The sequence below is a fragment of the Manis pentadactyla genome, chromosome 2 (genome assembly GCF_030020395.1).
Source record: "Manis pentadactyla isolate mManPen7 chromosome 2, mManPen7.hap1, whole genome shotgun sequence".
NCBI lineage: Eukaryota > Metazoa > Chordata > Mammalia > Pholidota > Manidae > Manis > Manis pentadactyla.
The window spans coordinates 6,620,085-6,647,829 of record NC_080020.1 but is presented as its reverse complement, the minus strand read 5'-3'; the positions used below and the strand labels follow the sequence as shown (position 1 = coordinate 6,647,829).

The window sequence follows — 27,745 nt, the reverse complement described above, 5'->3', positions numbered from 1 at the left end:
TCTGTCAAAGGCACCATTCGAAGTGGCACTGACAAATGCTAATGGTGAACATACACTGTTCTAAAAGTTAGTGACCATGTGACAAGTCTTCTACGTTCTGTGAATGCCTCAGTCATTCAGCCATGGAATGAAAAAACAATCTCCATACATTGTTGGGATGGTAATGTTAGAGGTCATCCTAAACCATAGCACATATGTTATTCGGGCAATACAGTCATCAAAAAGAGTGAATGATGATCAAAGTAAATGATTCAGGTATCAAAAGGAAATGCCAAAAATAAGAAAGGTGTTGATTATGATGTGCAAGGAAATAAAACAAAAATAAATTTATTTACTTTAGTGTCTTTAATTAAAATGGAAGAGAAAACTAGAAGGTCTTTGATAAGATCAAAAGGTAATGCAAATTATTTAACAGTTGATGCCAATAGATCTTTACCTTAGCAAGCGTGAGAATCTTCAAGGAACCCATTACAAATGCAGTTTCTTGAAACCTACCTCCAGAGATTCTGGTTTGGAATGTCTGAAGTACAGCCAAGAATCTGCAGATTTGTAAGAAGCCCAGTGATTTGTTCCAAATGGTCAGCTGATGGAACTTGAAAAACATTGGTCTGTCCAATGACCCTATCATTAGCCAAGTTCTCAGTGAATTCAATTCTCCCAACTTGAATTGTTTCAACTAGATCTAAAGCAATATTTAAAGAAGGTGGGCATGGCGTTGGGCAGACTGATAAATCACATGAAGTGTGACCAGCACTGAGATGAGACACAGGGATCCAGGGAATATCCACCCTGAAGCCTATTATTTTCTTGAACAATTTTATCAATGTAACCTCAGACCCACAATAAATAAATAAATTGTCAGTTAATTAATTAATGCAGAAACAGATTCTAATGGAAGAATAGTTTTCTAATCTTGAAGTTCGAGATCTTTGACACAGAAATCAGTGGTTTGAGATACTAAGTTCCTCAGTGAAACTTACATGACGCTTGTCCTAGCCCATCATGACTCACACTGTAAGTCACGTGAGAGAATTTTAAACGATATGCCGTGCAAATATAAAATACATATACTAGTAAAGGGAAATTCATAAAGGGGGAGACATTTCCGTTAGAATGGAAGCTCCCCAAAGTCAGAGACTACATCTTTGCTGCTGCCTGATCCTGCCTGCTGCCTTGTGCACAGTAGTTACTCCGAGCAGGAACTGCGCTAAATACCCTAAATGCGTTAAGTCATTTAATTCTTGTAACACTCCTATAAGGGAGACAGGATTATCATCTGCCCTTCATAGACAAGGGAAATCAGGCCCCGAGAGGTTAAGGACCTTCCTTGAGATTGGCCATACCGCTAATAAATTGCAGAGCAAGAATGGATTCAAACCCAGGGAGTGTGTGTCTAGAGCCTGCTTGTAACCGCCATGTAAGCACATCACAGACCGTTGCTAATTTGGAGTGACTGTAGGAAGGATAGTTAGAATTTCCAAAATTTTTTAATGATGGAATATTTTAAATGCAACTTTACTGGTTTAGTCGTTTACCTAGAGTTCCTTTATGTAACAAGACATTTAATAAATTATAAGGTGTATCATACCTATTTTACTAACAGGCAAAAAAAGAAAATCTTTATAAATGTATGCTTCTAAAAAGTTGGGAACTTTTTCCTGGAGATAGAAAAGTAGTTACAAATTTTGTTTGGAAGAACAAACATGAAAAAAAAAATATCTGTAAAAATCCTAAAGGAAAAAGAACCCTGAATGGTAGAAGGTAGAACATACCAGACAGTAAAACACATTATAAAGCCTCAGAAATAAATAGACATAGGATTAGCACATGAATAGAGAGACGAATGGGACAAAACTGTAATCCAGAAACAGATCAAAATGCATATAGAAATGTAGAATTACTAATAAATATCATACTAAAAATTATTTTAAGACCACATAGATATAAGAAACCTAAATCTAAAAGACTACTCCTTATAGTCTTTTTCACAGAATTTATTTATAGGACTCAGCTTTATTTGGCAAATAATTTAAAGGTAAACTTTTCCTAGATAATCTCTAAACAGCTAAGAATTCTGCAAAAATCAGTACCCAAATTATCTACACTCAGAAAAAAACAGCTGAAATAGTTAAGTAAAAAAGTGAGTAAGGGAAGAGAAGTAACATAAAAGCAAAAGACCTGTACAAATGTTATGTGCATTTAAAGACTGTTTAGCAAACATTTGTCAGTCGTTGAGGAATGGCAGGAATTCTAATAACAAATTATGAGTGAATAATGCCCTTCCTTTCAGATGTCTAAACAAGACCATATGTAAGAAGTGGAAGGGGTGTGACACAGGTCTGTGTGACGGTCAGGGGACACTCAGGAGGGAATAGTTTTAATGGGATGGGATTCAGGACACTGGGGAGGCACAGAGAAGCCTCATGAAGGAGGGGACTTCCAAGTAAACTGTTCAGGATAGTTCACACTGCAGAGTCTTCTTATGCAGTGACCTTGATCTTAGTGGCTTTCTGTCACCGTTGTGAGAACCCCAGTCCCCTTAACACAGCCTGTAGGATCCCTTGTGTAACCCCTTTCTTCCTCTCAAGCCTCATCAGCTGCTGCTCCGGGTGGCCCTGTGCCCTGGCAGACAAACTTCCCAGGTTCCAAAGCACAAGCCCTCTTCACCAGCTCTCTTAGTTCCGGGTGCTGTTGCCCGTGCCTAAAGGGCTCTCCATCCTCATTCATTTTTTTATACCATCCACAGTTTCGAGTGCCAAACATGCTACCTGGCCCAGTGTAGCCATTCAAATTGTTGCATGAACAGATGAGTAAATGGGTGGGTTAAAGTTCATCTGAGTCTTCATCCGCCCGTGAGAACCTTCCCTGACCTCTTTCCTTGAGTTGGCCGTAGTTTGCCCTTCTTTCTGTCCTCTAGCTCCTGTCTCTACCCGTTTTTCATACCCTTAGAGTTGATTGTGTCTTATCAGCCTCCCATCTCCCATGGATTGTGAACATTTTAGGGAAAAGGGTACCTTGTACCTCTATATCCCAGGGTCTAGCACAGTGCCTACTACACATTAGTCTCAATAAATATTGGAGGATAAATAGGTGGAAGGTGGGGCCAGGAGTTTGGGGAATCGAACCCGTAGCAGTGTTTACAAGGGCATCAGCAGCAATAGAAGAGGTTGATTCCCCTCTTGGTGCTCAGGAGTATGGATGCCCTACAGCTGGAGAAAGCAGGCGATATCCAGTGCTCACCCTGGCGAAGGAGAGAGTGACGTGACCTCTCCCAGGACGACTCGGTCGCGCCCTCATGGCTGTTTGGATCCCTTTACCCAAGGGACCCCAGGTGGCAAATACCCCCTAAGTCCCCAATGCCGTGGTGTACCTCACAGGCACCCTGCTGTCCCCCTGGGACCCTCCATTTCACAACATGCAGAAAAGAATAAGCTCCATACGTCACCACTGAATCTGCAATCTCACGTCTTGGTTTCTGTTGTAGAATAAAGACCCCAAGATGGCTCGAGTTGCCCTGGAATCTCTGTACAGATTACTTTGGGTTTACATGATTCGAATTAAATGTGAGAGCAACACAGCCACTCAGAGGTAAGCAGCTGGCTTGGGTTACTGGTGATCGTATGATTGAGTCAATGCAACCACATCAAGTCAGCCAATGAAGAGGGTGTTTTGATTGCTACCTACACTAGTCAAACTAGAAGCTGTTGCAAGCTGACAGCCTCTAAAAGATTTAAGACCCAAGGACGTTTTCAGGCCGCCCTTCGGTGCTACCTCGGCGCTACCTCGGCAGCCACTGCAGAAACTCCAGCCTCTACTGGGGCTGCCCAGTTCCATGTCCAGGGCTGCATTTGCCACTTGAACGAAGGAAATGCCTATCATTTCCCAACTGCCCTTCGTTTTCCAGAAAAACTTTTCATAGGGTAATTATGCTAATGGAAAAGGGATGAAGAGGTTTGTTTTCTTTTCCTGAATTCTTGCTGATACTTAGATAAGCTGAAACTGCTGCCATTCCCCCCCCCCCACCTCAGGGAACTGGAGCTCGGCCAATCTTGCTTGTCTCTTCTTCCTCCTTATGTCTTTCAGCCGCCTTATAACCATCATCACCACACTTTTCCCCAAAGGGTCCCGTGGTGTGGTGCCGAGAGATATGCCTCTGAACATCTTTGTGAAAATCATCCAGTTCATTGCCCAGGTAATGGAGAAGGTTCTGGCCGCGGGCGTCTTCTAATTGCCCTTAGGTAGCCAGCCTCCTTCCTATGAAATACAACAGACGAGAATCTAAAATAGTATCTTACGTGTAAAGACTTTTCAGAAAGGTTGGGCAAGTATTTTCACACATAGCTTTTTTTTTTTTTTTTTTCTGCAAAACATATTGAGACGTGGGGATGTCAAGTATTTCCAGCATTTAACAAAGGAAGGCGCTAAGAGACTGGGTTTAAGTGACTCACCCAAGGCCACAGAGCCTGTTAGTGAAAAGGGTCTCTTGACTCTCGGTCCCTGTTTTTGATGCTCTGCTCTGGATTCAACAAGTCAGGGTGAAGCAGAAAGTCCGATGTTTGGAGAAAATCGAGAGCAGACAATTTCGTGAAATTTGAAGAGGAAATAATAGAAGAAAGTAACAGGGATATGAGTATTTATCAAGCATGTAACTCTTTGCCAAGAACTGTTCTAAGCACTTCCCACATACTGATTTACTTTAAAAATGGGTCCAGTAATATTAAGCATGGTTTTTAGTGCTTAGTTTTGTATTTATACCCAAGATATTTACTTTTTAAAATACTTTGTGAATAAATGGTTTTACCCTGACTTTGATGTACTCATAATTTACAGAGGAACATACATATAAAGATGATTAGTCCAGTTCAACCTCTGGCACAAGCCAGCGCTATACCCTTAAGTCAGAAAACATCTTTTTTTTTTTCCAGTTTCTTTACCTGTAAAATATGGGTGAAAATGCTTGCTCACTATACCTCAGAATGCTGTGTGTGGATAAAGGGAAATAAGAGGCATGAAAATACCTTTGACATACATTTGATATTGACATAAAGACATAGGCTCAATTGTTATGTCACAGACTATTGAATACATAACATCTCTCTCTGTGTTTGGTATAATGAAATGCCTCTATAATATTTGTACTGAGGTAAAGGAGCTTGTTTTACAGGCAGATGAATTAATGTAACTCTTTAATATATAGTTATTGCATAACTGAGAACATGCTTTGATGATTCTGGAATAAGTTCTATAAAGTGATCACGTCACATCTTTGTAGCCACTGTCTCAAATTATTAGAATCTAACTTAAACTTTCTCATTTAAATAAATGAATATGTCTTACATGTTGATTGTTCATTTCACTTACAGAATTGTCTACTATAATATGAATCAAAGGATTGGAAATGTTAGAGAACAGGACAAAATAGACATTTTAGAATAGCATTTTAAAAAATGCATTTTAAACTGAGTTTTAAGAAGCTATCAATATTTGCAGTACAAGCAGAAAGACTTGGGACTGTGTATAAGCCCAGACACTCCAAGCATTTTGGTTTTTCATTTTTAGTTTTTTTTTGTCATTAGTCATCCTGAGGGTTAGAGACTAATTACATATTATATAATGAAAGCATCTCTGCCCACCACCTGGAAACAGGAGCAGCTCCCCCAAGGTTCAGGGAGGGACTCTCTGTGACCCATGAAATTTAGCAGTGCCTCCCTTCTCTTAGCAGCCACCTGTTTGATGCAAACATTTGTTCAGGAAAATAGACATTTCGTGTGGAATTTATATTTTAACACTTTTGTTTTGCTTCCATTTTCTCACTACAGGAACGTTTAGATTTTGCAATGAAAGAAATCATTTTTGATTTTCTTTGTGTGGGAAAACCAGCGAAAGCATTCAGTCTCAATCCAGAGGTATGGATGACCCTTTTATGACCTCTAACAGAGTGTGTATTGAAAGAGCTGTACCTTTGCTTTGCGTCTTTGGGGAGGATGGGAAGGGCATCTTCTTTAAAAAGTCTTCTGTTTGTTCCTGTCCTTGTTATCTGACTAGAGAGTGGAGACGCTGGAATTTGCAATGTAGGATTTTGGATGAATCGACTTAGACTGATGAAAGATTGATGTGCTGTCATGTTCTGCTCTTGTCTAAGAGAGTACATCTTGCTCCAAAAATAACCTGTCACACCCAGTCAGGTTGTTTTATTTTAGAAAAGTCAGTACTTTTATTTATGACCATTTTGATGCAGATTAGCGAACTGAATATCGGGAAGTGATGAAACAGAGAAGAATAAATTCAGGTAATAATAAAACACTAGAATCTGGTGAAATTAGGTAAGTAATGGGTGGATATATGTTTCTGTGTCACATCACAACTCCAGGGCCAGATCGTGGAAATGAGCAAACCATGGGTATGATATGCAATGTGGAGTGGCAGGGCGATTGCCAAGGAAAAGGATGTTCGATTTTAAACTTAATGGCCTCCGCAGTATGGCTGACAAGCTGTCTCTTTGCCCTTTCCCTCTGGGATTGTGGAAAGAGCACCGAGCCAGAGGTCAGCAGAGCTGGATTTGCTGCTAGCCACAGGCTCTACCCCTTTCGGTAGCTATGTGCCATTTACCTCTCTGAACTTCAGCTTTTTCACCAGTACAATGGACAAAATACTTTTCTAGATCACCTTGCAGAATAACTGTGGTACTGTGATACTACGACCTCTTAAGCCAAAAAGAAAGAAATTGCACACCATACAATGACTTTTAAAAGATTGTTCCCATCGTCGCCATGGTACTGCGTGGCCACTTCATCCGTCAGCGAGGAAGGAGGCACAGAGCCCAGAGGTTCAGAATAAGCAGCCGGCTGTGAGCCAAGGGCGCCCGGGGCCCCCCGGGATGCTCACGCTTCGCTGCACCCCGCCCTGCATTCTCTTCTTGGTGCTAAGGTTGCCCCATGTCTAGGGACCTGGGAAAAGCCCCAGATGGGAGTTTCTGTCTGGTGTCTGATGACATCACAGTCTTCAGGAACAGCTACAGCCAAGACCACTGGGCCAGACGGAGGGGAGCAAAGCCAGTAAAAATTCAAGGCATTTTGGTTGGATGGAGGCCCAAGGCCCTACTCGTTAAAAGTCTTCGCTTGCTGGGAAGGTTCTCAAAATTTTTTGCATTTCTCAAGCGTCATGGCTTTACTATCTTTAACAATCATTCTCAGAATTACTGGGTTACTTGTCTAAAAAGAATATGTTGAAAGCTATTTACCATCATTATCACCATCTATAACATTTATCCTTGAGTACCATCTTCCATTTCTCTTGATATTCTAGGATTATGGAAGACTATATTCATCAGTAGCTGGTAATTAGAAGCTCAAAGGCATATCTATGACCCCACTCAACAGCACATACAAGGATGAGAATATGAAACATATGTCATATACTTGATGAAATATGTTATACGGCACAGTTTCTCAGGAAACAAATCCAGATTGTGTCTTAAATAATCTTCTAGAAGTAGCTTATGGAATAAGGCCCAGGAATATAAAGGGTTATTTTACTACAAAGTCTGTGTTGCAACACCACTCAACAGTTAGGTAATCTCTCACTTATTGCCTTCTTTTAGTTCAGACCTAGATGGCTTCCCATTTGCCCCCTTCATATCACAAGAACTCACTCATTGATGATAAGAGTTCCTAGGTCACCCATTTCTCTCATTTTTGTCTTGGCCTAAAATAATGTGGAACCAGAGGTCCTGATGAGAGGCAGAGGCAAGAAGAAATAAAAGGCATACAGATTAGAAAGGAAGAAGAAAACTGTATGTATTTACAGACCACAATTGCCTATATAGAAAATACCAAGGAATCTAAAGAAAACCTACTAAAACTAATAAATGATTTTAGAAAGTTTGCATCATACAAGATTAAAAATGTAAAAGTCAATGCATTTTTATATTCTAGTGATGAACAGTTAGAAATCAAACATTTTACAATAATAATGAAAGCAAAACACTTAACCGTAAAGCTAATAAAATATGTGCAAGGCCTGAAAGCTAAACACTGAGAAAAATTTTTTAAAGAAGAACAAATAAATGGCGATAAATACTGTCTGTGGATTAAAAGATTTAAAATTATAAATGTCAGTTGTCCCTAAATTGAGCCAATGGATTAAACTATAATCCCAATTAAAATCCCTAAAGCTTTTTCTATAGAAATCAACAGATTCTGAAATTTATATGGAAAGTATAAGGAACTAGAGTAATCACCATAGTTTTGAAAAAGAATAAAATTGGAGGACTAGCATGTCCTGATTTCAAAACTTACTATAAAGCTACAGTAACCTAGTACTGGCAGAAGGATGAATATAAAAGCCAATGCAACAGAGTAGGGAACCCAGAAATAGCCCCATATATATATGGTCAGTTGATTTTCAACAACAGTTTCAAGTTATTTCAATGCATAAAGGAGTCTTTCAAATAAATGGTGCTAAACAGTTGGACATCCACTTGAAAAATGATTACCCTTGACCCATAGTTTGCAGTGTATGCAAAAAATTAACTCAAAATGAATCATAAGCCTAAATGTGAAATCCAACATTATGAACCCTCCCGAAGAAAACATTGAGATAAAATCTTTGTGAGTTTCTTTGTGGGTAAACATTTCTTAGAACACAAAAAACATAAATTACAAAAGAAAAAGTTGTTAAATTGAACATCACCAAATTAAGAAAGTGTGTATTTTAAGAGACACTGTTAGTAAAATGTAGAGCCACAGACTGGGAGAAATATTTGCAGAACACATATTGATTAAGCCACTTCTATTCAGACTATGTAAAGAACTCTAGCAATTCAATAACAAAATTAACAACCCAGTTTTTTAAATAGGCAAAATGAATAGCCTCTTTACTGAAGAAGAGATACAAATGACTAATAAACCCAAGAAAAGATGTTTAGCATCTTTAGTCATTAGGGAAATACAAGTTAAAACCACATTGAGATGTACAAGAAGGATACAGAGCAAACGGAACTTGATGCTCTTTTAGTAAGAATACGAAAAGCTACAACTTCCCCAAGGTAGTTTCCAAAAGAAATTAAAATTTTTATCTACAAAGGCTTGTATGAATATTTACAGCAGCTTTATTCATAATCACTGAAATTAGGAAAACCACTTGTGTTCAACAGTGGACAAATTGCTAAACAAATTATGAGTCATCAATACATCAGGATAGTAGTCAGCAGTAAAAAGAAACAAAGTACTGATATTGCAACCTCTTAAAAACATTATGCGGAGTGAAAGAAGCCAGACACACAGGGCTGTGTCTGTTTGATTCATTTATGTCATGTTCTGGAAAAGGCAAAACTGTCAGGTTCTGGGCTTCGGGGAGAAGACTCAGTATAAAGAGGCATGATGGAACTTTTTGGGACGACGGAAATATTTTAAAACTTAACTATGATGGTGGTTATCTGACTATATTACAAAGACCTGTACAACTAAAAGGAGTGTATTATACTACATAGTATTATCTCTGTAAACTTGACCTAATTTTTTATTTAATTAACTGGAGATTCTAGCCTACAATACATATTTGCCAGCGGGAACTTTCCTCATAACATGACATAAATCCTCATCATAGTCCTCCTGTGATCAAAAGGCATTATTATCCTCATTTATAGTAAGGAAGCTGAAAGTTGGGCTTGGAAAAGCTCAGTAATTTCTCAAGACCAGACAGATAATAGAAGGGAGAAGTATGATGCAGAACTATATAAAATACAAAAAGAATTATTTTTGAAATTGAGTTGAAAATATGGGTCCCAAATGATCTCATCTTGTGCCCTTAGTATTATCCAGAGGGAAGAAAAACCAGGAGACCTAGCAAGGATGGTCTGCAAATTGCATAATATTTACAAATATTTGAGGCTTGACCATTTATGTCATTCCACAGTTATCCTCAGCATGATATTTCTTTGCTGAAAACATTGTCGTGTCTTGAGAAAAATACAGGAGACTAGAAACATTTCATTAAAGAACTACTAAAATAAATGAGGGAGTGAATAGACTTTAATATACAGTTAAAAATTTTTAATATTAATACTCTTTCTTCTAGAAAATGGAAAAAGAACACTTTTGAAGACCATAAAAGCATACATGTGCATTGAATTGGATATAAATGAACCAGACAAATGTTCACCAAATCCTGGTTGAAATATCATTACTAAAGCTTGAATAAGTACAGTTGACCCTTGAACAACATGGGTTTGAACTGCACAGGTCCACTTATATGCAGAATTTTTCAATAAATATATTGGAAAACTGGAGATTTACAACTATTTGAAAAAATGCAAAGCATATGTTAATCAACTGTTTATGTTATTGGTAAAGCTTCTAGTCAACAGTAGGCTATTGGTAGTTGTTTTGAGGGAATCAGAAGTTACATGGGGGATTTTAACTGTATGGGGTCAGCACCCTGTTTGTTGTTCAAGGGTCAGCTGTAGTTTTAAAATGAATAGAAGTCAATATTAATGTTATAAAATGTAGTCAAGTACCACAAGATAGGTGATTTAGACAAACCTGACAGGAAGAGCTTCCCACCTACTAGTTATGTGGCTTCGGTTTCCTCACCTGAAAGATGGGAATATCATAACTTCCTTGCATGGCTATTTTAAAGATGAGAGTTAATGAGCAGTTCTAGACACATTTTAGGGACTCAATAAATTATACCTAGATTATCATTGTCAATACTAGTAATATTATTTTCCACTGTAGATATTAACCTATTATGGGAACTTATTACTTCATGTGGTTTGAAAATATTAGTGTGCTTTACACTATAATGTAAATGGCTTTACACATGGCTGTTTAAGGACTTACAGGTGTCCAAGTACCTTCTGACCTTGTAAGACCGTCGCTACTGGGAGTAGCCGTCTTTCAGAGCCAGTGTTACGCCTTACCTGAGCCTGACGAAGATAACTGGCTCCAAATAGCGTTTCTTCTTACAAGCTTATATGTTTTTACCAATAACAGGTTCTCTGGCACCGAATTTTTTTAAATTTATTTTCAAACTTCCTAGCCTTTTTAAATAAAAAGTCAACAACCTGCAGTTCAGAGCAGACAATTTTTATTTTGTGATTTGCAACTCCTGTTTGTGTTCCTTCAGTCTTTGTGAATTAACACGTGGCATATCTCTTCCTCCAGGAGACCTAAGAGCCTTTTGTTTACCTCAGTTTACCTTAGTTGCAGCTGCTCCAGAGGATGACTGCCTGTCCTTTAGAGGTACACCCAGGATCCCCCAAACAGAATGTGTATGACCGTCTCAAACATACCCTCCAAGTTTGGTGAAAATCTTGCCAGTTGTTTTCTTGTGATGCAGCAATGAATAGTGACAAAGACTTAATTTTATTTTCATAGGTTTGGCCTAAACTCTTGTACATTTTAAATTACTTTCCCCTTGCTAATCTAGATGGCAGACCATGCTTAAAATGGTTTAATTCGACTACAAATAGCAGGCCTTTCTTTTCATCACAAACATACTGTTTCTTACAGAGAATGAACATTGGTTTGCGGGCCTTCTTGGTAATAGCCGATAGCTTGCAGCAGAAAGATGGTGAGCCTCCCATGCCGGTCACAGGAGCTGTTCTCCCGTCAGGAAACACATTGAGAGTGAAGAAAACATACTTGAGTAAAACACTAACGGAAGAGGAAGCCAAAATGATAGGTGGGTTTCAAAGATGCCTCGTTAAGCCTTTAAAATGACCGATACTTACCCTTAGTGAGAAACGCTTTTTAGAAATTTATAAAAGTTGCTGATGAGACATTCCAACATTAATTGTTTTGATTGATTCATGCTGGGCTTTGTTTTACTGCCCTTTAAACTTTTTGGAACTTCCTGGTAAACATTTTGCCATTTAAATGCTAGACTTTTATCTATGATCTTTTCAGACTTCTAGTATTGATTATCTACAGTTAACAGTAAGTGAAGTAAGACATCTGTGTCCTTTGGTAGGTAATCCTGTTTATAAGGCAACCATATATATAGTCATTCATTCATTGGTTCATTCATTTTTATATTTCTTTCCTTTTTTTTCAGTAAAATTAGTTAATCTGTGTTTTAAATATGCCAAGTCCCATACACACCAGGTTATATTGTGTATTTAGTCCACATGAGACTATTTTCTCTTTAATTTAGCTATTTGACTCCGAAGAGGTGATTTTTTTATTCTATTGTTTCTTTTTTATGGAATCTTGAAACCTGCTGCAAACTTTAAGATAGCTTGTGGATTCCAAAGACCTGAAGGAATTACACGAGCAACTTTTTGCTTTAAAATGCTTAGCTTTAGTTATGCAAAACTTGAATGAGTTCAGAAAGATTCAATGCATAAATAACCATTAATAATTATTCATTAAGGTACAAATTTTAAATGCAAAGCAATTTACTTTTCATTTGGATTATATACATAAATATATAAAGGTCATGTACATATATGAGGTATATATGCTATACATATTTGTATTCCACTGTAAGATATTGACACTGTACTTAATGAAAACAGTAAAAACAATATAGCTAAGGTAACTTTTCCTTCACTTAAAAATGTATGATGTGAGGTCACTTTATTTTACTAAAAAAAACCCCACGCATATATTTTCAGAGAATAATACAAAGTTGTTAAAATCCTAGCCCCAAATGAGAATTGTCCCTTATGACACTAATGATTATGATTTTTCTTGTACTAACCAGAAACATAAAAATTCTAAGGTTGAACTTTTTATTTCCTTGTTTACTTTATTCCTTTTGAAATATTAGAATTCCTCTCTATTGAATTTAAATGAATTTTAGTGAACATCCTCTAAGTGCATCCTCTAATCTAGAAAGAAATGCTAGACTTTAAGTATCAAAAAAAGAAATACTTGATTTTAAGAAAGCATTTTTAACCTAAGACCTGGATTTGTTTCAGATCCAGCAGGAGAAACTCATACACCTTGAATCTGCTAATTTTGACTAATTATGATAGGAACAAGGATTAGTTGAACGTCCTGCAGATCAAAGATTGAATTAGACTCTGTTCGAAGAAGTCAATGACCCATAGAAAGTCTTCAGTAAAAGCACAGCATAGAGGATGGATAAACTAGGATTTCATTCTTTGATAGATTTAATCAAAGATGTAACTCTAGCACATGTTTTTCAGGCATGTCATTATATTACTCTCAAGTACGAAAAGCCGTGGACAATATTTTAAGGCACCTTGATAAGGAAGTAGGAAGGTGTATGATGCTAACGAACGTCCAGATGTTAAACAAAGAACCCGAAGACATGATCACGTGAGTACAGTGAAGACTGTTTGCAGTGAAGAATTCATTAGCCGAAGGAGAACAGCAGAGATTCTTCCCATTTATTCTATATTTTCTCATCTTCTTAAAGTCAAAGATAGTGAAAACATACTTTGATAATATTTGACTAACTGAAGAACAGATCAAACTGAGATTGACCTACTTTGGTTATATCCCATGTATCATTAGGCCAGTAAGTTAACCAATAGGGCTTAGATACTTACTGGCCTGCATTTAGAAGCAGTAATGTTTTGCTCCCAAGCTCTGTCACAGCCCATGGGCTATATATAGTGATGTCACCAGTTTGCAGACCCTTCATCTTTGTAAATCTCACATTCACGGGTTTCTAGTGACTGTTCCTGAAATGTAAGAGTTGAACCTACTTAATAGTCTCCATACAACTGAGTCTCTATGAAATACTGGCTTTTAGAAAAAAATACTCGATTTTAAGTATCAAAAAAAGAAATACTGGATTTTAAGAAAGCATTTGTAACCTAAGACCTGGATTTGTAATTAGAGCTCAGCAGGAGAAACTCATACACCTTGAATTTGCTAATTTTGACTAATTACGGCAGAAACAAGGATTAGGTTATAACTTTACATTTTAAGAAAGTTTGGACTTTATTGTTGGACTGTGAGCTAAATTATATCTGGCACCTATAGCATAAATTTCCAAAAATATAATTAGAAAGATTTTCCTTGTCACTCTGCATATCCAGTTCCAAATACTACAATTAGTTGGAAGGTTGTTACCTGTCTAGGGAAGTTCATATTGTGGGTGTGTATTTTTATCACAATGGTAGCATGTCAAAAACACAGTGTGACAAAATGAAACAAGGTAAAGCCAAGCGAGAACTACAGATTTATTTTGAATACATACTTAACAGTATATGAAGTTAAAGTGAAAGCCTCCTTCTGAGCGTCTCCCTTGAAATCTGCAACCATTCCTTGGCCCAGTGTGATTCCTCCCGGACCTTCCCCTGCGTCAACACAAATACATGTATATACATTTTCTTTACAAAAATAGGATTATACAATGTGTATTATCCTGCAGAGTGTGGACTATTTGGTTTAAATGATTTGAAGATCATGATGTGTTGCTTTAGACTTTTCAATCAAAATGACAGCAGAACTGAAGTTGACCAAGGTTAATAAACATTAAATATATTTGTCTACAGCTCTAATCCTTACCTCACAGATTATCCAACTGTCAGTGAACCTTTAACGTCATTATTACATACTCTTTGAATATATTAAAGCATCTTTCAATTTATAATGTAGAAAATGTAAGAAATGCTTTTAAAACTTCTGCCCTATAGTGTTTCCTCGTAAAGAAATGAAAGACCTAGAAAGAAAAACTATATGTATAATCAAGAAATCGTAAGTTGGGTTCGGGACCAAAACAATATATTCAAAGTCATAAAAAGAAACAGGTTTAAACATAATGTAAACATTTCATTAGTATTTTAACCAATGCCTTAAACTTTTTCTAAGGCAGTTCTTTACTTTTTCCTCTTCAGCCATCTTCAGACCCCCACTCCCCCCATAGGGATAGGAATATTTTACATGCAAGGCTTTTAGACAGATCCCTGAGTGGAAAATAACTCATTGCTACATTTCTCAAAAACCAGGGAGAAACATTAGGGAATCATACAAACATTTAGGAGAGGAGAATTGAGGTCCACACCACAGCAAAGGAAGCGGTCAATGGAGTTGACAGACCAGATTGGCGCACCACTTCCCCAGGCCTTGCTCAGGGTATGAACTTGAACACGAGGCATTCTGTATTGCTTCATTTCCATTCATCATCTCTTTGGTGGTTCTTGCTGGCAAGGTTTAATAGTAATATCTGTTAGTAAAAGTTAGGTTATTTGGGGGTCTCACATGCTTCCTGTAACAGTCTGGAGAGTAAAAGGAAATCGCATCCCAACTAGAGTTCCTCATCTAGGCTTTATCAGCCTTCAGGTCCTGCAGAATTCACCTCACGCTTCAGGCCAGGAAGGTCATCTGTTCTGACAGATAGGAAAATAATCCCAGCTGTTTAAAACATCTGGTGAGCATGCTAGAACTGTTTGAATGGCTCACTGGGTTGCAGAGGAACAGATCACCTGGCTCTAACTCGGTTCAGCTACTGAGAATGTCACTTCAAGACTCCCCTTTCCTTGGGCTGATTGAAAACCACGCATAATGGCTTCTTCTCTGGAGTCCTTATACATCCCATGCAAAAGGATTATAGAAAAGGAGAAGAAATCATGTTACAGCTTTCCATGAAAGCACAGTATTACAGAAGTCAACATATATGTGTTTTATCTTTCACATCAAAAACTTTGTATTCATGCCTAACAAATTTACAAAAGCATGCTAAAATGTAATGTCACAGGGCAAACTTGCTGTCAGACAGGAAGGTGTCTGACCATCTTTAGATTCTAGAGGGAATGGATTCTTTTCATTGCATTTCAAATCTCCACAGTTACGGTTCCAAAAAGGAATTACTTCTGTGCTACTTTGCATTTTCATTATTGTGTTAGTGTCCTAGGATTGCATTAACTAGTGCCAATTTTATATTCTTAGAAAATTAAATCATCAGAATGGCAACATACTGTTATATTTGATCTCTTAGGTTATTTGAAAAATGATGGGTAGTTTAGTTTTTTCATAAAGGTTATTGATAAAATATGTGGTTATAATCAGTTACATAATCAAACAACTAAAAACTGAAATAATTTATCACAAAATGTATACTTTTCCTTCATATTATACAGTAGAATATAGGAGGCATTCATTACCTTTAAACACTCATATTCTCAAGAAAGTAAAAAGAGAGGCAGAACCTCCATAGAAGTCAGGCCCATCAGTATAGTTCTACAAAACCAGGAATGGGTGCACAAATAAATCATTTCAGGATTTTACTTGACATTATGAAAGACTTATTTTTGGAAGCACTTAATGTTTTTAAAAAAGGGTGGGAGCTCTAGAGAAGCATAACTCATCAGGGAGAGAAGCTTCCAGATACTGTGCTGTGAGAGGAAACCTTTGCTTATATACACTAAAATCCCATTTTTAAGTGCTAAATGTAGGAATGACTGCAGTGCATTCCTTACATGCTGATTCCTTTAGATGTTTCAGTGAATTCAGTGTTTTTCAGTGTTTTAAATGCAGGCCGCAGGGAACAAACCCCAAAGAATCCAACTGAATGGCAAGCAATCTGGTACAATGCTGTCGATATCAGCGTTTTTCTTTATAGATATATCCCTCGGTCTAACATTAAATCTTTACAAGTTCTCTTAGAAATGGCCAAACTAGAAAGGGTAGAAACATTTGAGAATAAAATGGAGCAAACACCAGGCAGTGATTCAAGAGGCACAGATTCTAGTCTTTGTTCACATATGTGATTGATTTTTTTGTTAAATTTTTATAACCTTTGACCTGTGTTTTATTGAAAAACTTTGTTTTCAAATTCTAGGGGTGAGAGAAAGCCAAAAATAGATCTTTTCAGGACTTGTGTTGCTGCTATTCCTCGACTGCTTCCTGATGGGATGTCCAAACTTGAACTTATTGACCTGCTGGCTAGGTAGGTGAGAATGACAGTGGGCATTATTTGATCAAAATTGATATTAATCCTTCAGTATGACTTTGAAAAAAATAGATGGATTATTAAAAACTGACCAATATTTACTAAATGAGGCATTATTCTAGGTAGTATGTGGATATTTTTTTGGTGTGTTTTCTCCATGTTGAGAGGGTTTAAAATCCATTATAGAAGTAAATACATAAGCACATAAGGTAACTCACAGTTTAAAGCCTGGAACTGCAAATTAATAGCACAAAAAGTGTGATATGTGAGTTCAGTGGGTAGAGGGATTGCTGTGGACTGTGGAAGTCAGCAAGGAACTCCTGGGAGATGGTGAAACTTCAGCGCCCTTTGAAGGAAAGATAGAATTCAGAAAGGTGAAGGGAGAGATGTGAGCAGAAAGGGGGAGGTGAGTCTGTCCTTAAGAGTTTATTCGGGGTCTGATTCCTAAGCTGAGGCCCCCAGACCCCAGGGGGCCAAGAAGGTGGGTAATGGGAATCCTCAGCTAATTTTACTTCTTCAGAAAGCTGCCAACCACCGTAGGTTTCTCAGCCTTCCCATCCTCCCTGAGAATGCACAACCCAACTGGAATCTAAAGTTAATTTGCCTGGAGTGAAATTATATCATTACAGTTAAGCAAGCATAATTTTTCTCATGCTAATCTGAAGTTCCGTGACAGTTACGCATGTCTTTCATTCAAAAATCAAATGTGACTTATTACCTAAATGCAATGTGGGATGCAGAATCATGGGAAGCACAGAGGACACGAATGAGGAAGAGCAACGTCACCCTTGATTTGAGAAAAAATAAAAGGAGTTTAGAAACCCAATGATAAACAGAAAAAAGACGAGAGGTGGATTTTCAGCTGATGTTTACTATAGCTGAGGCATTTGGACTAATGGAGTTTTTAAGCCGGAGGATTACATGATTAAAAAAGAAAAGTCATTTTAGGCTAGTTAATTTGATAATGATGGAATAGAGGAAAGCCCAGAGAAGAATAACAAATATTAGTGCCGACTGAATGAAAGATGCGTCATGTGTAACCTGGCTTACCTACGATCGCTGGCCCTTGGAGAGCGCCCTTCCCAGCAATATCCAAATGAAATAACCCCAAGCCCCGGCCCAGGTGGCTGCATGTCCCCACGGAGAACCGCGGGGATTGTGGCCGTGGGGCTCTCTGCTCCGGGCAGCCAGTTTGGACTCCAACGCTGATCCCTTCCTGCTGGCAACTGATAGCTTTCACAGCCTCCGGTCCTCGCCGGTTCCTCCTCAGTCCTGGTGCCGACACAGGCAGGCCTTGGCTGCCTCAGTCACCACCAGCATGAGGATGAGGCTGGATTGTGAGGTTGCCCGAGGGCACGTTTCTCTGGAAACCTCTGTGTCAAGCCTTGGTGCTCTCTGACCAAAGGCTGGGCCCTTCTGGCTGGCTTCAGTCGCCTGCTGTCACCTGCTCTGTGCTAAATCGGCAAAGTCTAGGTCACAGGTCCTTCCTTCCATTCCATGTTTAGGACATACTTTAAGGGGAATATAAAGTTTAAAAAAATGACAACCTAGGCTTTTGCTGAGCCCTAGCAACTGAACGTGAGCAGAGCACATTCATTGGAAGTAGGGAAACAGCGGGAAAAAGGAAAAAATAAGCCTGGGTTAGAAAGGAGCTTTCAGTTCTGGGTGAGACGATCTAAGGGATTCCCAGATAATGATGAGGTGGTTTGGGGGTGAGGGAAGCTGAGCAGTGAAGGAACCAAGATACTATGCAGGGTCACCCACACTAATACTGCGCCTCCCAGAATGACGGCACAGATTGAGAATAAAGAAAAGGCGCCATGATACTTATATTGATAACTTGTTATCATAGATCTCATTACACAAAATAAAAGGCAACCATAAAAAAAAAGTTACCATGTGCTGAATTACCCAGAGCAGCCCGTCCGTGTGCCATGGACGGAGGTTCGAGTAGCAGACAAGTATTTCCACATAGGTGCGGGATTGCCGAGTGACAAGGCTGGGTGTGATGGTGGGAACTGGGGAGCAGAAGACCCTTCTCCGTGGCCTGGGAGCCACCAGAGAAAGCGAAGCCACGTCTGAGAGATTTGGAGAAGGTACAAAAACCGCAAAGAAAACTGAATGGTTTGGAAATCCTGAATTTTGCATCCCTGCGTTGCCACTTTCCTAGCCCTGTGACCTGGACACATTATTTAACCCACTGCCTATCTGTTTCGCTTGGTAAAATGGAATAATAGCGCCTATCTTGTAAGACGGCTAGGCACTAAATGGTAAGGCATGCACTTCGGTTCTTCCAAGGGAAAATGTGCCAGCAGGTGAAAGACAGTTACTTTCCTTAAGGTGGAAAGATAGGTCCAATTATTTCAGTCAAGTTCTAACTGGTGATGGTTATGTACACTAAGGCCTTTGAAGTAGTAAGTTTTTTTTAAATGTCATGCAGTGTTCTGATAAAGTCTCTAAGGCTGCTTTGCTCCCAATCTGTGTGGGAGACTCTTACCTCTGGAATCACCTCGATGGCCTAATCCGGTGGCGCCTGAGTCTGCAGACCACGGGGCAGGCATGTCAGAGGGAATTCCACTAGACGTGGCTGGAATGTCACTGCTATTTATAGTGCATCGTGTTTATTATTATGTACATTCTTCAAAGCTCAAAGCAGTGGGTACTGTTTTTATGAGGGAAAAGAGCAAATAAATATTCTTGAGAGTTCAAGTCCTAGGGCAAAGTCAAGAAAATGTGACTGGACTTATATGGGAACCTGTGAAGAGGTTTGGAGAAGGTACAAAAACTGCAAAGAAAACTGAATCGTTTGGAAATGCTGAATTTTGCATCCCTGCATTGCCGTTTTCCTAGCCCTGTGCCTCCCAACTCTGTTCCCCGGAGAAGGCATTTCAAGGATCTGTCCCCCCTACTGCGCCAGACCCCTTCCCCAGCACCTCGGGTAACGGCTACATCACCGCATCTCAGACTGACACCAGTGCGCTCAGCACGACGGTGGTGGATGGAGGGAAACTGGCTCACCCCTTTCTCCAGCGACTGCGCTTCTGGTTTTAGGTGTATTGCTCAGCCCACTCATAATGGCTGAGTGTGAGGAATCTTTCCACCTAGGCCCCGTGGAAGCTTCTCAGGCCTTCCTGACATGATGGTAAGATCCCTGTGGGGCACTTCCTTCCCGCCCTCAGCAGAGCCTGCCTTCCCGGCTGCCTGGGTCCCCCAGGGATTCTCCATGGAGGAATGGCGCTGACTTCTCTCCTCGGCAGCCACCACGGTTTTTCTCTCGCTGCCATCCAGGTGTTTCCTGTCCTACCCCTCAAACATAGGAAGGACCTTTTCCCCAACGGTCTACCGACTCCTGTCCTCTGCTGCTTCCTGCAGCACTGTAAATGCACTGAAGGTTCAATATGCACCCTCCCCTTTCAACAGTTTGTCACAGGGTTGCAAGCATTAAATAGTGCATATTAAATCACTTAGCACAGTGCCTAGAACACAGTAAGCTTTCGGCAAATGTTAGTTATTATTTTTAGGCATCTTTACATTTGAATGCCATATTGTGCCTCGGTGTACAATGCATTTTCATACGCACTATGTGACGAAAGCTGGGCACATATTCATTCCTATTTTCAGACAAGGAGATTGAACTTAAGAAGAGTAAAGTCAGTTGCCCGAATTTATCAAACTTTCCTGAAGCCAAGTGGAAGTGACAGATGCCATTGGTTCTATGCAAAATGACAGACGAACACCTTTTACCTAGTGTTTCCTTAAAATTTGTGGACGTTTACCGGGTAATGCAGACACAACACCACAGCCTCCCCACGTGCTTCCCATCCCATGCCCGCCATCTCTGGCTCCCTGCAGACGGGGGCTTCCAGGACCGTTTGCACCAGCCGGTCCAGCCCGGGCAAGAGTCACGGTGGTCAGGCCGGCCGATCCGCGCTCCCCGTCAGCTGCCTCGGAGGGACAGCTGCACTGACGCTGGCAATACTGGTTTCTTTTGGCATGTTTTATTGTGGTTTGGTTTGTGTGTAACCATGCCTCTGACCCACTTTAGGCTCCTGGAAACCAGATGAGCTTCTTAGAAGTTTCACCTTGTTCCTGCAGCTAGTCAGACTGCGTTCTCTTCAAGTCTCTATTCCTTTCAACTAACTGCCACCAAGCACTCCCATAGAGAAGTTTTTTATTTAATTGCAGTTGGGTATTTCACAGGCAAGAACCTGTCCTTCCTTTCTCAGTCAGGCTTCTCTGTCTGATGGCCCGGCAGGGGCCTGGGGTCCCCTCACCTCCACCCTGTGCTCTCTAGGCAAGGACCTGCATATATGTTGGCCAGCACCACGCTGTTTTCCTGTACATACGCAGGTGGCTGGGTATCTTTCTCATTTAACTCCATCTTCTCTTCCTTTTTAGTAGCTACACTTTTTTCCTGTTTCTTATTTTATAATACCAAGTCTCGTGTGTTTCATAAGAAAATCTGTGAATATCTGGTTAAAATCTAATAGCAAAAATGAGAAAGATCTGGGTGGAAGAAATGGCAGCTATATCTGAGAGCTCCCCAGTCACATTCCTCAAGCAGCAAACATGGGGACAGACCCCTGCCTTTCCCCTGGCCTGGCCCCCTCCCCGGCTGCCGCACAGACCCACCTGGGCACCCTGTGCCTGCTCTCTCATTTCCCTGATGGTCTGGACCTCTTTCTTCCACAGACATTCCACCCCTACTGTCAGCTGGGCCTTCTAGTCCCAAAGCCCCTTCCCCTCTCTTTGTGCTGAGGTCCCAGGAATATTTTTGAGCCTTTTCACTGGCTAAACGTGATCACCACCATTTTCAGAGGAGGGGCCACCCGAAATGGCAAGCTCTGTGCCACCTGTGGACTCTTGGTGTCTTGACATGACCCTGTGTTGTGGGTTTAAAGTTAAAACAGTTTCTGGATCTCATATTGTGAAGGATAGCTATGTTCACTGAAGGGTAGAATTAATCTGACTTGGAAATCTACAAATATTGGCCCTTAAAAGTTTCATCTAAATGCATGAAACTCTTATTTTGACGTGGCTTTTATTTTGACTCTAAAAATAGGTGTTTGCCTCATTTTATGACTGTATTAACCTCCTAGGGCCACCAGAATAAACTGCCACAAACTGGGTGACTTCATAGAAATGTATTATCGCACAGTTCTGGCGGCTAGAAGTCCAAGATCAAAGTGTGAGCAAGGTTACTTCCTTCCGAGGGCCGTGAGCCTATCCCATGCCACTCTCCCAGCTTCTGGTGCTTTCTGGCAGTCTTTGATCTTATTTGGCTTGCAGAAACATGACCCTAATCTCTATCTCCATCTCCATGTGGGTTCTCCCTGTGTGCATGTCTCTCTCCAACTTTCTCCTTATAAGGACACCAGTCATATTGGATTTAGGGTCCACTCTTCTGGACCATGACCTCATGCTGACTTAGCTGATTACATCTGCAATGACCCTATTTCCAAATAATGTCACATTCTGAGGCCCTGGGCTTTGGATTTCAGTGTATGAATTTGGGGTGGACACAGTTCAGCCTGTAACAATGACCAGCATTGTTACCCTCGGTTAATGTTTATTGAGTGCCTGTCATTCCTGTCCTAGGAAGGTGGGTTGTCGTCTGCAGAAGCTCCCTCTCTGTGACATCCAGGACCATACACTGTTACCAATGTAGTAAATAGGAATAATACACTCAAGGCGGGAAAATGACTTCAAGAGCTTGTCGTAAACTAGCATTCTCACACTGGGCTGCATTCTCAAACCCCAAGCTGCTCGGAATGTAGGAATGTTTCTTCCCGAATAGGCAGACTTCAGGCCCTTGCCCCCAGCTTCACCCAGAGCCACTCAGGTTTTCTGTATCATCTATGAGGGCTCAACATAAATTTTTTTGAAAAAAAGGAGCTACTGATTGAAAGACAAAGAGAGTTTGTAAATTCCTGCCTCAGTCGTTAACCGGAAGCCCAGGTTAAAGGCCTCTACGTTTTCCTTCAGCAGCTGTGATTTTAAGAACTGTAAACTTAAGGAGGTCTCTTCCCTGAAGAATTAGCTTCAGTCTTACTTTTCAGCATCTTTGGAGAACTGTATTTGCTTTTAGAACAGGAAATACATCTTCCCTGACTTGGTATATGTCTACTTATTAATGAGCTTTTGCCTGGTTTATATAGTCAAATTTGGACCAGTTAGTGTACTTTATGCTTTAAAGAATAAGAAAGGCATTTGCTTATCAACTTCTTGAAATACAATCTATTCAAAACGTCTAATTATACCAGACTTGTTTTGTGGAGGAAACTTTGGCTTAAGGACCAGAAGTCCTGGGTTGGAATCCTGGACTTTGAAGTTCCTCAGCCATTCTGGGCCACAGTTTTTTCTTCTCTGAGTTGGAGATCATATCTGCCCTGTGTGGGGAGGCCCACATTGGCTCAGCCCCCTTACTTTGATCCTGAACACCGCCAGGCTGCTGAGTCCTGGGAGTTTTATCTCCTAAATGACTCTCCCTCCCATACTGGGTCAGGCCCCCATCTCTTGTCACCTGAGTCATTGCAGGCACCTCCTAGCTGGTCTCTGCCCTCAATCTTGATGCTCCTTCAAGGCATCTTCCGCTTCTTTGCCCTTTTTTTTCTTCTCAGATGTGAAAGTACTCATGTTACTTCCTCTATAACTTCCAGGATACAGCTCATTTTCCCTGATAACAATTGCTAACATTTACTGACTGCCTCCTGTGTGCCTGGTGCTAACACCATACAAGATCACCTCCATGAACCTCACGACGGGTTTATGAGATGCAGGGACAGTTATTACCCGCATTTTCCAAATGAGGCACTAAGGCTCAGAGATTAAGTAACTAGCACGAGGTCACACAGCTAGTAAGTGACAGAGGCAAGACCCGGAGGCAGGCATTCTGCCTCCCGAGCACACACCCCTCACCCCTTCCCTGCTGTGTCATCCCCTGGGTGGCCCACAGTCCTTACGGCTCCCACTCTGCCTCCAGCACCGTCTCCCCACTTGCTCTTGAAGCCTCCTGCCTGAGAGTCACAGCCACACTGAGCTCCGAATGCTCAGGGCTCTGTGCAGTGCGTGCAGCCACTGAGTCCTAGGAGGGTCTCAAAAATATTCGTTTATGAAATAAATGAAAGAATATAGAAAGTATTATGTTAAGCAACGCGCCATACCAGTGTCGAGATTTAATATCACTATGCTCATTCTGGGCTAAGCCACTAATACACTGATACTCTTCAGTTGGCTGACTGAATTTCTCAACCGAGGTACTACCGACATCAGGTGCCAGATAATTCTTTGTGGTCAGGAGTTGCCCTGTGCATTATGGGGTGGTGCTCAGCAGCCTCTTGGCCTCTGTCTGTGAGATAGATGCCACCGGTCTCCAAGTTGTGACAGTCAATAACATGTCTCTCTAGACCATACCGAGTATCTCCTGGTGGTGGTTGTAAAACCGATTGTGGACCACTGACCTAACTAATTGCTCATTTTCCTTGAACTTCTGGATGAGTCCCTTGGTTTCTCCAGGACTCAGGTTTCTCATCCTTAAAAGTGGTAGGGTTTGGTACTAATTTATTCTGTAGCCAATAATGTATTAAGAAGTATGCATGTACAACTAAATCCCATGAAACAGAAAAAAACACATTAGTGGAAAACTGGTGAAATCTGAATAAAATCTGCAGTTTAGTTAATAGCATTGTACCGACATTAATTTCTGTTTTGGTGAATGTATCATGGTTACATAAGATGTTAACATTAGGGAAGCTGAGTGGAGAATCTACAGGAGGATGGCCCACTTTTCAAACAGCAGCAAAAGCAGAGACCAAATATGTTCCTTGATGCATCTGGAAGAGTTCATGTAGTAAATGATCTTATTGTCTTTTATTCCTTTCACAGGCTCTCCATTCATATGGATGATGAACTGCGACATATTGCACAAAATTCTCTGCAGGGTTTGCTTGTCGACTTCTCGGACTGGAGGGAAGACGTGCTGTTTGGCTTCACCAACTTCCTACTCCGGGAAGTGAATGACATGCATCACACGCTCCTCGATTCATCCCTTAAGTTACTGCTCCAGCTCCTCACCCAGTGGAAACTGGTCATACAAACTCAAGGAAAAGTCTATGAACAAGTCAACAAAATCAGGAATTCAGAGGTGATTTCCTCACTCTTCCCACCAATTTATTTTCTTTCACATAGTACGTGTGTATGTAAGTCGCAGCCCGGGGAACCCCTGGAGTTCTTGCTTCCAGCCGTTGAGGAACTATCTCCCCAGGGGTGGCCCTTAATTCTTCCATCACATAAATTGTGACTAAGAAGCTCAGGGCATGGTATGCCACATCAGCTTAGATTTGTTAATATTTACAAGACCTTTGAGGGAGCAGAAATTGTTTTTTTCAGAGAATTATGATTATAAATCTGAAAGCACATGATTAAAGGCCAGAATGTGAATATAGATATACAAAAGTCAGCTGTCCACCAGTTTATTTCCCTAGTCAGCAACCTTGGTTGCTTTGTCCCCTATTCACAGAGAAGAATATACAGCCTCATGGTCCCTGTATTCTTTCATGCCCCAGGCCTGAATGGTAAAAACCAACGGTAACGGTTTTTGAAGAGCCAGTTGAGGCGGAGTGTTGTCAGAGGAGAACCAGGGGCTGTGGTGACTTGACATTGGCAGTGAGCAGGTGGAGGAAGGGGTCTGGCTAGAGAAGAGCGTAAGGGGGAGTCTGAGGAACGCGGAGGGTCAAGGGCAGGATGGCAGCACTTAGGCACAGCGCAGGTCCACGATGGGCTGATCTCAGCGATGAGGTTCAGGTCACGCCTCCTTCCCTGTGTTCTGTACATGTGGAAAGGTGAAAGCCAGGGAACCAGGGATTCCAGAAGCTTCTGAAAGGACAAGGGGCGTGCAGGTGGAATCCGCCCTCCCTGTCCTCTGGCTTCCTTTTGTTTTAGGCTCAGTGGTCGTGGTTTGGGAACTTTCAGAATGCAGCTCATGCAGAACCGACCTTAGATACGCAAAATCTAGATTAGAATCGAACACAAAAGCAAGTAAGCAAATGTGATCAGAAAGTAAATATTTGAAAATTCAATTTAGCAGTATCCAAAAGTCAACAGAGAATTCAAGTAGAAAACAATTAGGCCACTCTGAATATATAGCATACTCCCAAGTCTCTCAAATGGTATGGATGATTAATATTAATAGCCTTTGAAAAGCTATTGCTTATCAGAGGTAACAGATGTTGGATGGAAGTCCAAAGTAAGAACTGATCTGAAAACAGAAAGGGGATCTGTGATATTGCATGAATAATAGTGAATTCATAGACGCATCTCCATCTAAGCCATTGTGATTTATTTGAATATCACAAGGTCAAATATGCCGAAAGATGTGTGCATAGGAGTAGTCTCTTCTTCCACTGTTATTTTTCTGAATATAGAATGTTCTTATTGCACGACAGCTCATTCCAAATGGCTCCAGCCACAGAACTCCGTCGGAGCGAGGTCCCCACTGCAGTGTACTCCACGCCGTGGAAGGCTTTGCACTGGTGCTGCTGTGCAGTTTCCAGGTGGCTACACGCAAACTGTCTGTTTTAATTCTGAAGGAAATTCGAGCTTTATTTGTTGCCCTGGGTCAGCCTGAGGTACGGATTGCCCTCGGAATTTTCCCACTTCTTTCTATCAACGGTTTCGAAGTTTGGATTTAAAACTATAAATAATTCATTACTATTTTATGTGGTTTCACATCACACGTGATGTCAACAAATAATTTTTGATTCGTGATGAGTTTTTAATTATGAAATAGTACTCTTGACCCACAAGATATGTTATATATTCCAAGAACAATAGAAAAGACCATTTCTGATTCTCTAAGAGATGGTGCTTTGTTAAGAAGTGAAAGATTTTAAGACTAGGTTACAGATGATTTTCCTTCATAATGTTTGGCATACACTGAATTAAGAAGACATCACTACATTTATATTAGGGAATGAACTTGAGAAAATAATGCATCCCATTTCAAATGACAAGGTACCAAAGAGTCTGGCTAACTGAAAGTTGTTTAATTTTGATAATGGTGGAAAAATGGCATCACAAGAAAACCTATCCCCTTGAGACAGACGTGAGCCACGTGGAGCATTATTAAGCCAACTGACTCCAGCTAACCTCCCACACTTGGTCACGTGCTGCACACCCTTGTTCAAATGTTAAGACTCATTGCCTGCTGGGGGCCAAGCCCTGCGTGTGAATCGATGAAAGGCCAGCTTTTTATGTCACATACTTCTTCGGGAAAATACTACTTTTGATTTCTTGTTTTAAATCACTGATCTTGGTTTCATGATTCTCAAAATGGTCATTGTCTTTGCAAAGTACTGTCAAAGTCATCCCAGTCCTCTCTGTTCACATTTCTTCAGATAGCTCTCTGATGTATTTTAGGATATCCCTAGAATCTGTTAAATGGATCTCAAAGGCCTGCTCTATTTTGGTAAACCTCCATTAAGTCTCTGTGACTTACCATGGATTGTACCGGGCACTGTACTGTGCTCTATGCATATTATCTCATTGAACCCTCACAATAACCTAAGAATTAATGCTGTTATTACCCTCAGCATACAGATACTTAAATGGAGGCTTAAGGAGGTTAAATACCTCAGCCCAAATCAACAGCTAGGATGTGACAGAGCCAGAACTGAAAGCCAGATGTACATGCTCCTAAAGCTCCACAGGTTCCTCATGCTGTCCCAGCAGGCTGTGCTAAGGACATTTGCCATGTTGCTTTCTTTTGCAGCCACAATTTTTTTGGGTGGGTGGAGGTATATTTTCTATTAAGGCATAGTTGATGTACAACATCATATTAGTTTCAGGTGTACAATGTAATGACTAGATATTTGTA

At 40.4% G+C, this 27,745-nt stretch overlaps 1 protein-coding gene across 7 annotated transcripts in view; it reads left to right on the top strand.

Annotated features, from left to right (window-relative positions):
- The window catches only part of FRY (FRY microtubule binding protein), a 387,367-nt gene that overhangs the window by 258,551 nt on the left and 101,071 nt on the right, over nucleotides 1-27,745 (top strand). For all 7 annotated transcript variants that reach the window (XM_057489806.1, XM_036905022.2, XM_057489778.1 and 4 more), the window contains 8 exons: nucleotides 3,485-3,588; nucleotides 4,084-4,192; nucleotides 5,820-5,906; nucleotides 11,514-11,685; nucleotides 13,157-13,289; nucleotides 16,762-16,869; nucleotides 24,757-25,015; nucleotides 26,316-26,498. In XM_057489806.1, the coding sequence (XP_057345789.1) occupies nucleotides 3,485-3,588; nucleotides 4,084-4,192; nucleotides 5,820-5,906; nucleotides 11,514-11,685; nucleotides 13,157-13,289; nucleotides 16,762-16,869; nucleotides 24,757-25,015; nucleotides 26,316-26,498 (1,155 nt within the window). The remainder of the gene's footprint in view (nucleotides 1-3,484; nucleotides 3,589-4,083; nucleotides 4,193-5,819; nucleotides 5,907-11,513; nucleotides 11,686-13,156; nucleotides 13,290-16,761; nucleotides 16,870-24,756; nucleotides 25,016-26,315; nucleotides 26,499-27,745) is intronic.